Source organism: Athene noctua, chromosome 4 (genome assembly GCF_965140245.1).
Source record: "Athene noctua chromosome 4, bAthNoc1.hap1.1, whole genome shotgun sequence".
Taxonomy (NCBI): domain Eukaryota; kingdom Metazoa; phylum Chordata; class Aves; order Strigiformes; family Strigidae; genus Athene; species Athene noctua.
In genome coordinates this window covers 85,839,391-85,854,895 of record NC_134040.1, presented here as the reverse complement: position 1 = coordinate 85,854,895, position 15,505 = coordinate 85,839,391, and the positions used below count along the sequence as shown (strand labels likewise).

Genomic DNA, 15,505 nt, shown 5'->3' with positions numbered 1-15,505 from the left:
ATCGCCTGTCCCGAGGGGGGCCAGACCGCCCTGCTATTGGTCAGGAAAGGCGGAAGTGGCGGGGCAGACGCGTGCAGACGGAAGTGGCGCTGCTGGGGGCGGGACAACATGGCAGCCCTGGCTGTGGGGAGGCCCTGGCGTCGGCTGGTGCCCGGTGCGTGCTTCGCTCTGCGCTTCCGCCTCCCGGGCGGGACGGCGGGGCCGCTCCCCCCCATTAACCTTCTCGGTGTTTCCCTTACAGCGGCGCTGTGGGAGCGGCCGCGCCGCCTACGGCACGACCAGCAGCTCGGCGGGCTCGACCAGCAGCTCGGCGGGCCCGACCAGGTGAGGCCCCTCAGCGCGGCCCCGACGAGCCCCGCCGGGCCGGTTGGCTCTTGGGCCGCTGCCGCCCTCGCCGGGAGCGGGCACAGAGGTGTCGGGAGGTGCTTTGCTTTGGTCTTTGTGTAGCTCGGGCTCCTATAAAAAACAAACAACAGAGCAAGGGCCCGGTGCTGCGGGAGGGCACCGCGCCTTGACCTGTAGTCCAGGATTTTAAGTGCGGTGGCTTAAACCAGCTGTCTTGGTAACTCGGGGGTGGAGCAAAGCCTTTGGCAGCGCCGCTTACCTGTCTACAGCTGAGTAAAAAGGTTGAAGAGAACGCACTAGGTGTGGTTGTTACGTCCTAAACATGTGTTTTCCGGTACCAGCAAAATAACTTCTAGAAACAGTCTTTCTCTGCCTAAATTTTACCTATGTCTACAAAAAAAGCGCATTTTCACCTTTCATTCATGTCTTGCAAGGATTTGGTGCTGGGCGTGTTTTGAAGCCGAAGGAGCCTTCCAGGGCTTGGGAGGTGTATTGGAATTTCTTTGTTAAAGTGTACGGGCAGACAGGATCTCCCTCAGGCCATTTACTTTTCAATTGCTTTCAAAAAAAGTCTCTTCTGACTTACCAGACAGAACTACTGTACTACCAGTTTCTGTAGTTAATGCCTTCCAAGTGGAGGGTGTAAACATTATTTTACTAATTGCTTTAATTGGCCTGTTCCATTGTCATGGTTATCAGGATACAGAATGTTGCGTAGCTGTGAGGAGTCTTTTAGATTGCTGGGTACCAATCAGCGTGTCAGCGAAGGCTATTGAAAACCTTCAGTGATGCACTAAGTATCTCTTTTGGTTTCAAGGCACTTGGTTTTGCCTAACGGGTAAAAATAACAAGCATTCCTTATTGTGAAGCTTACAGATGTTGATAATTCTCTTAATTTCAGCCCATACACATGGAGAACCCCTATAAAGACCCTCCTAAAAGATGTGTCTTGTGTGGAACAAATGTGGACTACAAGAATGTGCAGGTGAGTTTGAAGATTCCTGTTCTCAGGTGAAGGTAACGGATCTACTGTTTTTAAATATTTGTGTAAGGAGTCCACGAGTAGTGAAAAATTAATTCAGATGCCTTAGGGATTTAAAACTTAAGAATGTGTGCAGGTAAGGATCAAAGAGGGTGACTGTGGTAAGGTGTTCAATCTGCTACTCCTACATGCAGGCATCAGAACTTTGTTATTTACCAAACACAAGTCCTTAGTTTCAATTCTACTGTCATATAGCTTAAATGTTATCACATATGAAATACTAACTCTAAGCTATACTTTTTTTTTGTCTCCAGGTAGAACTGAGTTTTGTAAAAACAGGTGAAAAAAAAAAAGAAAAATAGAACGTAAATATTAAACTAAAGCTCTCAAAAAAAGTTTTTAAACTGACTTTGGGTTTCTTGATTTTAAATAGCTTCTTTCCCAGTTTGTTTCTCCGCATACTGGCTGCATTTATGGCAGGCATATAACAGGTATGTGAAATACTAAATAATTTAATGCTTAATATTGGTCTTGTGCATCCAGGTAACTGTATCAGCCATGTTTCCAAAGGTAACTCCTGCCAACTCTGTATATTTTGTAATAGTGCTCCTCTTAGTAACCTTCACCAGGGAATGAAAATACCCCTTAATTATATGTTTTTTTATATCTAACAGTATAAGCACACATGCCCTTTTTTGTGAGGACTCAAAGCTGTCAGTAGCGTCACTTTCAGAAGTGTCAGTAATAGCACTTTTACCCTTTAATGGTTTGGTTATTGTTGATTTAAGAGACCAAAAATGATTTCTCTCTTTAGGCTTGTGCAACAAGAAGCAGAAGGAAATTACAAAAGCCATTAAAAGAGCTCATGTGTTAGGTAAGTATGGTTATGCTTTTGAGTTTTGTAAGTCGCCTATGTTCCTATTATAAACTCCTCCATCTTGTCTTTTTACAGGATTTATGCCAGTCATGTTTAAGAACCCATCATTTCTCACAGACCCCAAGATATGTAATATCAAGTATCCAGAGTAACATACTATTAAAAAAACCCAAACAAAAATAAAACTACTTTTCATGTTTACATTCTTGTTTACTGGAAATCTGGTTGGCTAAAACAATATATCACTGACCAAAGGCTGGATGTCAGTTGGTTTGGGATTGGGGTTTTTTTTGTGTCAAGTCTCTAAAATTGTCTGAAGTACGAAAGATGAAAGCAACTGTATGGACCACTTCCTCTGCTCACAGGTCTTGCTAAAGTTCAGGTGGCTGTCTTTTCCCTTGCTGGATTAGAAGAGGGACAAAATAAACAAGGAGTGGAGAGCCAAGGAGACATTGAAAGATTGAAATGGTGGTGCTTTCTGTAGACAGCTCATTCTGTTTAGCGTGTTACCTGTATTTTTTTGATGCTCCCTGCCTCAGCTTATGCTGAGAGAAGGGCAGTGCTGCTGCTTCCACCAGCAGCTTGAAGCCATGTTACTCCAAGGCAGTACTGACACAGTTATAGGACTGCTAACAGCCTGCTAGCATAGTCTTGAAACCCTGAGAGAGCAAACATAGATTTAAATCTGGAAAGCAAAAGGAGGGAATGTCACCTGGGCTTGTCTCTGTGCCAAACAAGATTCACGCATTGGAAGAAAAACCCCAGACTTCTGTGTCCTGGGAAAATGCAGGGGGTTTTTTAACCCTGCAGGGCTATAAGTTGATATGCCACTTGAATATGCTGGCAGTAGCATTTGGTGCAAAGTCATCTGGACAAATCATTAACAGATCAGAAAGTAGGAGACTGTGGGTATTCATTTGTGTCCCGGAGTTTCTCCAGCACTTCCTCATCTGTTTCAGTGCTACTCAGCGTAAGCTTCCTTTCCTGGTCACTGTCCTCTTGGTCTCGAAGTAATTTTTGGTGAAGCTGCAGCGATCTGGACTTCTTGAATGACTTTGATCCTGTTGTGGTCCCTCTAACTTTCCGCTTGGTGAGGTGTCTTTCCACTTCGGTGAAGTCTCTTTCCTCTACCATGAGAGTCAGTTTGTCCATAACATTAATATTATGGTCGATGTTACAGGAGTTCTTAGATATCTGTCGGCCCTTGAAGGAAACGATACATGTCTGAAGTCCGGAATTGGGGAAAAATGTCTGCAGTGCCTGGCAAAGGAGAAGGTTCTCCTTTGGCTCTCCTGGGTAGTCTCTGTCTTCCCCTGAAAAAAAAACAAGCTAGAGTTGCAGTCCCCCTTGCACGCTGCCCTCAAGTTCAGAAGTGTTCTCTGCCCATTGAATCAACTCCGGAAGTCTTACTAAGACTGGCATTGCATTTATTTAACTTACCTGAACAACTCTGTTGCTTTTTCCTCTTTATTTCTTCTTTTAATTGGCTCACCTCTGCTAAGAGTTTCTCTACAGATCGTTCACTGGCTTCTACTGTAGAGCATATTTTCTGCAAGAAAAAGAGCGTTTGGTGAGATTAATGGTATTCACAGAAGCTGACTTTAACCTTGTTGCAAAGACACTCGTGATTTTAAGTTGGACGCAACGTATTAAAAAGCTTAAATAATGAGCTGGAGGTGGATTTTAGAGAGAGCTCACACCTTGCATGGAATGAGGTGCAAGATGTTTTACTTGTTCCCGTCTAAGCAGCGGAGCTCTGACAAACTACAGGTAGTGCTCCTTCAAAATAATCCTCTCGTGAGAATTTATCAGTGGACTTTTGACTAAGCAGATGTCTTCAAGAACTTAAAGTGTACAGCCACTAACAGCAAAGGGAACTCTGATCTTTCACTACAGGCTTCCAGGGCAGAGCTTTCTCATGATGGTGCACCCTGGGCAGGTGTCTGACTTGCCTTCAGTTCCCCTTGCAAGGTGGCATACATCTCCTTTATCTTCTGAACCTCTTGTAAGGATCCATCCTCATAAAAGAATTCTGACCTGTGGACCAAGAATTGTATAATTGCAAGTTAATAATCCCAGTGCTTACTTAGTAGGAGCTCTAACGAATAAAGAAGCATTCTGAGCTTTGACAATGCCTGTGTTGAGACAGACAGCTGCTCCTGTCAAAGTGTGGGACTGAATTGATTCCCAGGTACCTTGGAAAGGTAAATAATTGCAGGAAACGGGTCAGCAAGTGAGCAGGGTACAGCTGTAGCATTTGCAAAAGCACTTAAAAGGATACTTATTAAAGAAGGATAATGATAGCTAACTGAAAGCTACAGCTCTCCGTAAATATGGCATGTACTGTACCTGTGCTGTCTTACTGCTCTCACAAAACCAGAAGATAGACAGGAGCCAGACACTGTTCTGTAACCTTGCTGCTCTGCCATACCCAAGTTGGTAACCACCAAAGGAACTTTCTGGAAAAGACTTAAAAAGCAGAAGTGTGAGAACATGATTTATTAACATCCTCCCTGATTTTTTAACTCTGATTTATTAACAGCCCCTCTGATAGTTAAAGGTTCTTGAGGGTTATGCATCCCAGATGGAGGCCTGCAGCATAGCTAGTTCTTGCTAAATGCATGGCATCACCCACGGATGACTGCTTATGGCTGAAGGCAAACTGCAGGAGCAACAAGACTCTGAGCACTGCCTCTAGTTTGTCCCTGTTTTTTGGTACGAGTCTCACAATAAGACAATACTTGTTAAGCCTAGCCTATGGGCAGCATGTCTGAAGAGAGCTGAAGGTGACCACCAATAAATATCTGAAGGCTATGTGAAGATGAACACTGCGTAGTTGAAGTCCTATACACACAAAACCAAACTGACCAAGAACAGCTGATGTGCACAGCTGAACTGACAGCGTCTGCCTGTTGACACTGGTGCTACAGAGTCAACCCTGAACAGAACTCCAGGGTAAGATTTCAACAGGGCTCTAGCAGTATAAGGAATAATCTTATTTAATGTTTAAGTGTAAAATAAGCAGCTGATCCAGCTGCAACAAAGAAAAAAACCAAGCTTCCAAGTTACAGCACATGCTGTGCTGCTGCTTTATTAAAACTCGAGAACAAAGCAATTACCCTTCTTGTGGCCGATGTAAGGCATGTTCCAGTCTATAGGTAGAGCAACTTTCTGTCATCACGCTAGAGGTTAGTAACAGGAACACAAGGCCCTGATTTGATAGGTGTGACTGTAAATTCTTATGAAGAAGTCTCTCCCTGAACGTCATGGTCTGGTCTGTGTTTCGTCTGAATCTGTACCATCCTATCACACTCTGCAGGCAGAAGAAAGTTAATTACTGTTGAATCATTATCCCTGTGTGTCATATTGAAGCAAGTTAGAGGATTCAATACTAAGTCATGAATCTCAATTGTTTGTTGATGTGTAAGTACTCAAGAAGTCAGTTAACCTGAAACCCTTAAAACACCTAAACCTGATTCCAGTGTGACAACTTCTCTCTTCCCTTCAAACCCATGTGTTTAACCTGCCTGTTTTCTGAGCTTGTGCTCAGGCTGAAACTCTGCAAACTTTGTTCTGCTATCTTGCTGTTTGTCTTTTTCCAGCTTTTACTTTCCCCTCCTTAAGGACAAGACTAAATTTCTGGGGGAACAAGTGGTGCTTAACCACTTCAGCTGACCTCAACTGATCTTGAAATTGGTAGAATTCCTTGGAGATATCTAAACTGTTTGCTTGAGAAATGGATAAGATGGAAAAGTTGTGACATACATGTAGGCAAACCCTAGTCAAAAATAACCTAAACTGTTCTTTCAGGGGAAAAAGATGATGCAGCTGCCTTGACCAGCAGTATGAGGGACTAGATATAAAAAAGAGGAGGAGGGGGGGGAAAAAAAAAAAAAGGCGGCTTGATACAAGAGTTATCCTGAAGAGCCTCCAAAATCTGAGTGAGCTCCTTGGTATAAGTTTGAAAGTAAAATACCTTCTTACAGCCTGATAGTATTTTCTTCAGGGCAAGTTCATTCAGTTCTCCTGCAGAATTATAAAAGCTAGAAGAAAATTAGGACAATTAGAGGGGGGGGGGGCAAAAGCAACTGTAGAAATAATTATTCCCTAGCAGTCTGGCAGTCATCTCACTTTAATAGGGCTTTTTCTTCCCCCTGGTAAGCATAAAAATATGCAGACACAGCTTCTCTGCTAGGACAGTGCAGCTAATTTTATTATTCACATAGCTATGTAGGTGGTCTTTTACAGCCCAGGTGTTGGTCTGGCATCAGTGCTACTGCGACACGAGTTAAAGGTAGCATCTATGTTCTCTCAGCTACAAGATACGTCCAGTTCGTTACGGAATGCTCTTCTAATAACAATAAATTTTCAGAAAGATTTGAGGAGATTGTATTGGGCCTCTCCCCTCAGAGGGGTGCAAACCTGCACAACTGTGTTCCCTTCTGTGATGAAACTCTGAATACTAGCTATGTGTTTTTTCTTTTTTTGAGGGTGAGGGTTTAGGAAGAATGCTTTTGGAAAAGCAATGGGTTTTTTTTCAGTATGGGGTAGTTTATATGGTATCATAGCTCACCAGAAGGTGCAGTATGCCTTATCTCTGTATGCACAGACAAGCACCAGAGCAGGAGGACAGAACCAAACCAGACACAACATAAAGCATCGAGCGCCTGCAATTGCAAGGGGTTGGTATGGCCACTGTAGTTACAGCTGGGTGGCTTTCTCAGTAATGTAAATTTAATCTTGAGGAGTTCAAGTTTAGGATTAATTTTAACTTTTTTAATATCTGTTTACTTGAGATTCTTACCTGAACAGCTGGTAGCATGGAATATGCTTCTGTATATCTGGAAAGAGAGGTAAGATTACTCTGGGTTCATCAGTTCAAGATGTATATTCTTCTGTACGCTATGATCAGAATTAAACTGGTAGAAGAACCAAGAAAGATTTATATTTAATTTCTTAAAATCAAATGCACATCTAATTAAATAAAGTTAAGAAATACTTCTAAAAAATATTCCAATTTATTTTTGAAATGTAAAGGGAACCATTTACATAAACTGTACTTTTTATCCATTTTTCTGTTTTGTCAAGTGAAAAAAATATTTTCCTCCCTTCTGTTGAGTACAGTAGTAAGCAATATGAAAAGATTTCATATCTTTGAGTTACTCTGCAGCAAGGCAGCGATGCTGTAAGACAGATGAGGCTGGAGAACAGAACCCCACAGGGTAGACAATAAGAAACGGGACACTACCAGAAGAAAAACAGTGAGTGATCTAATGGCATTCTAAATCTTTTCATTTTCCTAAAATTTTCCCAAGTTAACTAAAACAAACCCCCAAGCTCTGGAGCAACTAACTCTGCCTGTGAGAAAGTGATGATGAGGCTCTGGGTGACTTCATCAATGCCACCACAAAAAAATCCCCACGTTTTTGGTTCAGCTGTGAGTCTGGAGGGAAGCGTTACACCTTAATTGTATCCTAGAGTAAAACTAGAAAATGGGATGCAATTTCTTCCTATGGTATTTTCAGGAAGACTGGAAAGAAGGCACATAGTGCATTACCTTGTTCATTTTGGTTTTGTACAACTACACTTGAAAGGAATGGAGTTAAATGTGTGTGCATATGCACATATACATGTGTTTTTGTTAAGGGCTAGTTTAAAATGCACATCTACTCCAATCCCATGAAGAGTGTAAAGAAAAATACATCTGGCATCTGCTCAATGAAATACGTAAGTAGTTTTCAGCCTTCACACACAGTATTTTAATAAGCTCCAGATCAGGTAGTAGATGCTAACACATTACAGTTTGCATCACTGAAACAGGCCAAGTTTTTCCAGAGCAATACAGTCCAGGAGTGTTTGTGTCGTGGCCAATGCAAAAGTCTTTAATGTGACAAGATATCTGACAAAGAGGAACTATTCATGGAAGTAAGAGCTAGTATTTATAGTAAAATACTGTATTTTCTACAGTAAAACTTTATTTTCGTAGCAATTATTAGAAAATAACCCTTCCATGTGTGTTTTTACATCACTAAGATGTCAATTTAGTGATGTACATCACACAAACTAGCAGCTTTGGCCTTGCTGTCCGGGGATGACTGCCCTCTGTAACTGGAAGCAGTCACGGAGTGCCTGAGGCCAAGTGGGGTAGTAAAAACGTGGACACTCACCGATTGTATAAACGACTTCAACATCATCCATCTGTGAGTCAGTAATGCTGTTCTTGGCTTCACCTTTCACATCTCCAAGGAGAAAACCTTCCTTTGTAGGGGGAAGAGAAAATAAAAGTTCAGATCAACAGCAGCACTGAGCGGGACTTTGTCTAGTATGAGCAGTAAATGCTGTCTCCGGGAGAGGAAAAAAGCTGCCAAGGAGAACTGGCTTTAAGCAGAGTGGGTTCCCACTCTTTTGTCGATACCTGCGTTTATATATGGGAACAACAACAACAAAAAAAGTAAGTTGGGCTGTGTACTGGGCTTCTGTTCCTCATGTTGCCGTTCCGAGGCGAGGGGTTTGCGGCCGTGCGGGTGCTGCCCGGCGCTGCGCTGAGGCCCGCAGGCCTGGCCAGCGCTGCGGCCGCCGCACCGGGCGTTCGGGGGCCCGCACCTCCTCGTTTTCAAAGAAGTAAAATAAAAAAAAAAAAACAATCCCCGCCGTTTCCCTCCCTGAGCACGGAAAGCGCCCTCCGCCGCGGCGGGGAGGGCAGGCCCGGCGGCCGGCTCCGCCATGGCCGCCCCGCGGGGTCCCCCCGCCCCGGCCCCTCCCGCCCCGCCCGGGGCGCGGCCCGCGGCCCCCACCGTGTCCGAGTCGGTGCTGAGGTGCTGGAAGGCGAGGGCGCCGAAGACGAAGCCCGACAGCAGGGCCGACGTGCTCTCGCCCTCCATGCCCCCACAATGGCGGAGCCGCCGCGGCGGGAGCCCCCAGCGGCCGCCGGCGGGAGGACAGGGCCGGGCCGGGCCCCGGCGGCACGTCCCGACCGCGAGGGAGCAGCTGCGGGAGGAGGTGAGCGGCGAGGGCTAGTTCCTGGGCAGGGAGAGGTGTCCTGACCTCGGGGGTGCCTGTGAGAGGGGATGGAAGGGCTCAAAGGGGTGAATTTCTGGCAGTTACGAAGACTAGACTGTGGTGGATGGAAGCTTTGCTTGTGCCTTGCGCCGCTGGTTTCAGAGCTTTGCTTGTGTTTCGCCCCGTTTGTCTCTCGAGGCCTCCTGACTCCTCAGCTGGTTCCTGAGGCCCCTCGGTCTGTCCGGGGGAGACCGAAACGCTCCTCAGGCTCCCGAGGGAAATCCCTGGGCGAGGACTCGAGGCCTTCAGCGGGCGCTGGGGCAGCTCCCGGGATGGGAAAACTGGGGGGGGCTGGGACACAGAGACCCTGTTACGGGGAGGGTGCTTCTGCTGGTGTAGGAAGGAGGCGCCTGGACTCCACTGCCCGGCAGCTCCGCAGGGCAGGTCGGCTAGTGAACGCCGTGAGGAAGACTGCTTACTGCTCCCCTCCGCCACCGGCGGCCCTCACCCTGTTCCACTGCACGTGCTGGGACGGTGTAAATGAATTCCGGGAGCTCCTTATCCTGAGAGCCCCTCTGCAGGGAATCTAAGGAAGATGGATGATTTGTGTGTGTGTGAAGTGGTGTCCCTTGCTAGTGCGGGGGAGCCCGGCTGGTGGAGAATCCCCAGCGCTGCTAATGAAGAATTCCTGCTTGACAGGAAAAAAAACTTCACTGTTGAGTCAATTTTGTTTCACCCGCCAGCCGCCTGCCCACCAGCTCCAGGCCAAACAGCCGGGATCTGCACCTACAGAAGGGCCTCGCTGATCTGTACCGAGAGTAAAGCCGAGCTGCCTGTCCCACATCACCCCGCTGGGGTGCGGGTGGTGTGGGCTGGGTGCGTGGCTCCCTGGTGGGAGGGCTGTGTCCTGCCAGCCTGCAATATGAAAATAGACGAAATTATGTCCCTTTTGAAACAGGGCATGCTGCTGGGAGTGTGCCTGGAGGTGCCCTATGCTGTTTGGGATCGTGGGGAGAATCAATAAATCCTGATGAGGCAGTCGTAAAGTGGTAATGCTAAACAACGATCCGACAGCAGTAAGTTGTACCTCTTCTTCCTAAGATACAGACTGAGGTTTCAGAATGGATGTTTTGTCTTTTTTCAATAGTCATATTTTACTACTTTTTAATATTTGTAGTAACGTGTTTTTTCATGTTCTGGCAGGTGCTCCTGACCGTGTAACCCAGAAGAAAACTCTACGAAAAAAATTCCAGTAAGGGAGAATTAAGAGTGACAGCATTCTTTGAAACGTCATCAGAGATCTGGTCTAAAGGCTGCAGGAGTTTTTCCCCTTTGTTTCAGGAGAGCCAGTATTTGATTTCATCCCTCGCCAGGACCATAGGTGAGCATATTCTGAGCCTTAGACATTCATTTCCTGACTTTTGAAATAGGATGTATGATCCTGTGGTCTTTCACAAGGTTTGCCATGATTTGGGGGTCTCACGTGTATTTTGCATATAAAATTAACCTTTTGAGTGTGATTTATTTTCCCCTAAAACTTGTTGGCAAGATTTAGGAGAATGGCTAGTTCTGGCATATTTACATTGAAATAAAATTCCTTCAGTATTATTTAAGATCTGTGTGAATGGTGCCAGTATTTAGAAGAGGGAAATTGTTGTGATTATTACCTGTTATTGCAGTGGAGAGAAGGACCATCTTTTGTTTCTCAACACACTCATAAGTTATCTAGATCTCTGAATAAGGCAGTGATGAGTTGTCAGATGACACAGAATGATTGATGAGCTTAATGGGAAAGAGCTAGTGTGCATTTCTTGCAATACAGGCCTGTGTTATTAAATGGGTAGTAAGTACAACACAATTGAAGTGATGCATTGCAACAAATGACTCCATTATGGACCACATTGCCACAGTGGAGGCAGCAAGAACAGATGGGTCTGACCAGCCTCCATAGCTCTTGAGAAGAAAATGGTGAAAGCGGACATGAACGCTGCCACTTTTCAGAAATTGCCCCAAAGCACCATGTGCTGTGATTGCAGTCACTCCTAAGCCAGAGCTGTGAGAAAATGTTATGCGTTGAATCAGTGCAATAAATGTTGGGCATTGACAGTTGATGCTGTTGCATTCAGCATTGATGACAGGCAAGCCATAGACAAGATTTATATTGGCAATCTATGAGACACGTGTTGACAGCCATGTAATGCCTGTACATCCAGTAGGTACCTGTACCTTGCTGGGGCAAACAAATACAGACAGAACATGTCATGGACTTCCCGCTTTTGTGATACAAAAATGCAATCCTGTTGTAAGCCACAGGATATTATCAATGTTCTGTAATTGTTGCACTTATCTTGTGTGGAAACAATAATGCTTGTGTGGTCAGAGCTAAATGTGTTACAGTCATCCTAATGAGTGATACAATACTTAAACATGCTTCTTCCATGTTTTCATAATTCAGCTGTTGATGGCCAAAGATGAAGCATAAATAGCACAACCTTACTGCAGTCAGACACAAACGCAGGTCGGTTTAGTGGTGTGGGTGGGGCCTGTGCAGACCCAAAGAGCAGCAGACATGGATCAGTTAGAGTACGAAAGCAGAGTAGTGGATATTTGCACTTTAGTGCATGAAGACAGTGTGGTTTCCATCAATAAATATTTCACCTGACGTCGCTTACTGTGCAATAGGTGATCTGTAAGGTTATTCTGGCCTTTTGGAGGATTTTTCACAAGTTGAGCACGAACCTCAGACTTGATGAAATTTGAAACAAAACTACCAGAGATTATTTCACCCTTGAGTAGCAGTCGGGTGAGTTTGCTGAACACGAGGTTGAAACATTGAGAAGATAAAAGGAAAAGCCAAAAGGGCCCTTTTTTTTTGTTACAGCTGGGAAAAGTTTAATTGAAAAAGAGGTATTCTTAGTAGTTTTCCTGCATGAGTGCACACATCAGAATTATTGGCGTGCAGAATGCTCCAGTCAGTCCTGTTTGAAAGAACAGTTCCCAGAGCTGATCCATGATTCCTTCTCTTTAGAGGCCACGCTGAGTGTTCTTTCTAGTCCACACACGTGCATTTTTAGGTTGCATATAAAATTAACCTTTTCGTTGTGGTTTATTTTCCCTTAAAACTTGTTGACAAGATTTAGAAGGAGAATGGTTAGTTCTGGCATATTTACATTGAAATAAATTTCCTTCAGTATTCCTTAAAATCTGCGTCCATGTCCACAGTAGGTATCAGAGGTATCAGGTAGTATCAGAGGGAAGGCAAAGCCCTAGTGGCACTCTTTGAAAGTGGTCATGTCCTATGGCAGTTTTTATCTGTTCCTGGCTTCAAAGATGACTTTATAGCTACTCCTGTGTGGGAAAAAGCTCTTTATACCTGATTTAACCCTCCCATGTAAGATGCTACAGATAGGCAGAGGTCAGTGCTGTGTTTGCTTCTCCTCATAGTGAAAAAATAAATGGGTCGTAATTCCAGTTCCCTCAGACAATTGCAAAACGTTGCCTCATAATAAGAAATTACCAGAATGATCTGAAGGATTGAGAGCCAAGAGTAGGCAGCTGACACCCGCTCTGTCTCTTTCTCATTTCCCTGGGAGACGGGAATATTTTCGTTGTTTCAAGTGATTTTCTTAGGCTTGCAGGTGTCAGCTTGAGATTTGTTTATATTAAAGAGAGCTTTGCTCTACAGTTCCTCCCCTGTCACCGGGATCTCTGTCTTCTAAGTTGGATTTCAGTCTTTCAAATGAACAGAGTTTGCACATTGTGTACTGTGACTTTTCCTGGCATATAGGGCACTTCACCATAAAGAAGTGCTTGTAATTCTGTTATAAATTAATCAACCGTGATATACTGGACCTTGCAAATGAGTGGAACTACATTCTGTTACTGCACGTTTATTTGAATTATTTGCAATACCTTCACACTTCTGAATAAAGTATCTCTTCCAGCTCCAAAATAGACATGATTGCAGCAGGCTGGCTGTTGGCAAGAGGGATAAACATGAGAAGGGCAGAGGAATGATCTGCAGAAGCTCTGCTGAGTCAGTGGATGGTAGAGCTAATTCTTAAGAAATTCCTGTGCTGAGGAATTTTGTGTAGCCCCATCACAAACTGTATTTATTCAGCTCATGCTGCTGGACGCATGGCTATTCATACTGGCGTTTGCCAAACACGTACATTTCAGTGGTTCTTTTGAAATAATAAGAAAAAAAATCAATGGTTGTGATGGGGGTGTAGTAAGCTATGCCCAACTTTCTGACTGGAAAATAGGAAGCTGCGTTATGAGTTACCTGGAGAAATGAAGAATTTCCTTTCTTATTCACATGACGAGCAAGTGCATCCCCTTCCTACAGCGCAGAGATACCATTCAAGTACAGATTTACTTCTACAGTAACCCCGAGTGCTTTGGAGTTGAGAAGTAAACCTATTTTGAGCACTGTTTTGTCTCAGTTGTTTCCGTGCTCATGATCCCAAGAGCAGAAAGATGCTTTAGAACCTTTGCCAGCTGCTTTTGGCAGAAAACTAATGAAGACTGAACTCCTTGGTTGTGGTTGGAGCAATTCCAGTTCTCAAGCTCCTTTTTTAGTGCTTTTTGGGGCCATTTTCCATTACATTAGAATTTTTATTCCATACTGTTAATAGGTAGACATAGAGGCTCTTCTTGATTTTGGTGTCATTCCCGACTTGGCTGGTTTTGGTGGTTGTTTTTTTTTTTTTTAACCCTCCAACCATGTGACACTAAAGGTTTGCAACAGAGCAGTCAGAACACTGAAATATTTCGCATGATTTCAGGAGGTGCAAAGTGGATAAAGCAAAGAATAAAGGTAAGAAGAGGCCTGGCCATATGGACCTTATAGATCTTCTAGCCCAAAGGTGGGCTAGATAGTTTAGGCACCTCAGTAGAGAGGCTACTGGCAACTCTTGTCTTCTTTTGCTGTATGTGGGAGTGCCACCCCTGCAGCCTCCCCTGTCACGTTCCTGAGAGGGGCTGGGCCCCCAGGCTAGCCCCTGGATCCAGGGTGATGCTTTCACCACAGTGGGTTGTTGCAGTGCTGCGTGTCCAGGAGCAGACTGAGGGGAATGGGTGTGGTAATTGTCCTTTGCTATGTGGCAGATGGGACGTGTTGGGTGAAAAGCAATTGACTGCCAAAGCCTCTCTGTTTTATTTGTCCCCCCTCCAAACCTGTTCTACTTTTTGGGGGGATATGCCTCTGACAGCTGTCTCAGCAGCCCCCAGAAAACCTCATGCTGAGTGGTTTTCCAGAGAAAATTATAGGTGACCAAGGGCTACAGTCCCATCCTGACGAGAGAGGGGTTCACTTGTGCTCTGTTTTTTTTAGACGGTGGCAGGGAAGAATCCCAGTGTCTGTCTGTGCTGCTGGTGTGGTGGGGAATATGACTTTGTAAGGGTTAGGCAGGCAGTGCAAACGGTAAGATCTTGCAGGGTGGGAAACAATTCTCCCTCATTCAGGAGAGGAAGCTGCTTCTTCCTCCCCCCAGGGTGGGGAACTCTCTCTTTTTAAGAACTGATCCCTCTTTTGTGAGCCCCATCAAGAGAGTCGCCACCCCTTTCTGCTGCTTCCCGGTGTGCTATCAATACTCCATTTGGCCCATCTTTCCTGCTTCAGATCAGGTCCCAGAAACTACCTCCACCCTCCCGCCCACAAAGTTTTAAGCACCCAGACGACAGGCATACCCATCCCCTGTGCCAAGGCCGAAGGTGGCTGTTCGGAGCGGCGCTGCGTCGTGCCGGCGGATCGCCCAGCTCTCCACTCTGTGTCGTCCTAGGGAGTGGCTCCGAGCAGGGCACACTGCTCCACAGGGGCCCAGAAGGGAGAACCTAAGGAATGGTAGCTAAATAGAAACTGGCGAGCAAAGCTGTTTTACCAACAGTGAAACGTTGCTCTTGGAGAAGCCTAGAACTAGAGCCTTGTGGTGAGGCGGGTGATGGTGAGCCTGGCAGCAGGAGAGTAGTGAGAGAGCCAGAGAGGGGCTTGAGGTTGCTATTGAAAGGCCAGTGGGAGGGCAGGAATAATTGAAACCCAAACCAGCGAGGTTTTGTAGAAGACAGAAGGCTCAGAGAGAGGCCAGCAAGGAAAGCAAAGGTAAAGCAGGTAAACAATAAAAGGACGATGCAGAAGAAAAGTTAGATTGCCGAAGAAGATGCAGTACAGTTACAGAGATCTGAGGGATGGCATTCAGCAGCAAATCTGAAGATACAAAAGCTACTTGACTCATTATGTGGCACAAGAAGCGTGTTATGGCATCACTTGAGCTTGTAAGAGGTCCGGAGCCTGCCTGTTAGTG

The 15,505-nt window shown here is 45.2% G+C and overlaps 2 protein-coding genes across 5 annotated transcripts; one reads left to right on the top strand and one right to left on the bottom strand.

Annotated features, from left to right (window-relative positions):
- The first annotated feature begins 48 nt into the window (after positions 1–48).
- MRPS18C (mitochondrial ribosomal protein S18C) lies at positions 49–2,405 on the top strand. Its single transcript, XM_074905937.1, has 6 exons — positions 49–154; positions 242–324; positions 1,247–1,330; positions 1,761–1,818; positions 2,142–2,201; positions 2,280–2,405. Exons 1-6 carry the CDS (start codon positions 109–111, stop codon positions 2,354–2,356), a joined length of 408 nt encoding a protein of 135 aa, XP_074762038.1. The 5' UTR covers positions 49–108; the 3' UTR covers positions 2,357–2,405.
- A 139-nt stretch (positions 2,406–2,544) lies between these two features.
- Positions 2,545–9,181, bottom strand: ABRAXAS1 (abraxas 1, BRCA1 A complex subunit). Of its 4 annotated transcripts, none has more exons than XM_074905934.1 (9): positions 8,999–9,181; positions 8,372–8,462; positions 7,009–7,045; positions 6,181–6,247; positions 5,324–5,517; positions 4,554–4,673; positions 4,157–4,241; positions 3,621–3,753; positions 2,545–3,496 (listed from the first exon to the last, which is right to left on the bottom strand). In XM_074905934.1, exons 1-9 carry the CDS (start codon positions 9,083–9,085, stop codon positions 3,093–3,095), a joined length of 1,218 nt encoding a protein of 405 aa, XP_074762035.1. In that variant the 5' UTR covers positions 9,086–9,181; the 3' UTR covers positions 2,545–3,092. The 4 variants fall into 4 exon arrangements, with proteins under 4 accessions (XP_074762035.1, XP_074762034.1, XP_074762037.1 ...); XM_074905933.1 differs by having other exon boundaries at positions 2,545–3,517; positions 3,645–3,753; XM_074905936.1 differs by having other exon boundaries at positions 2,545–3,517; positions 3,645–3,753; positions 8,372–8,458; positions 8,999–9,079.
- Between the last annotated feature and the right edge of the window lie 6,324 nt (positions 9,182–15,505).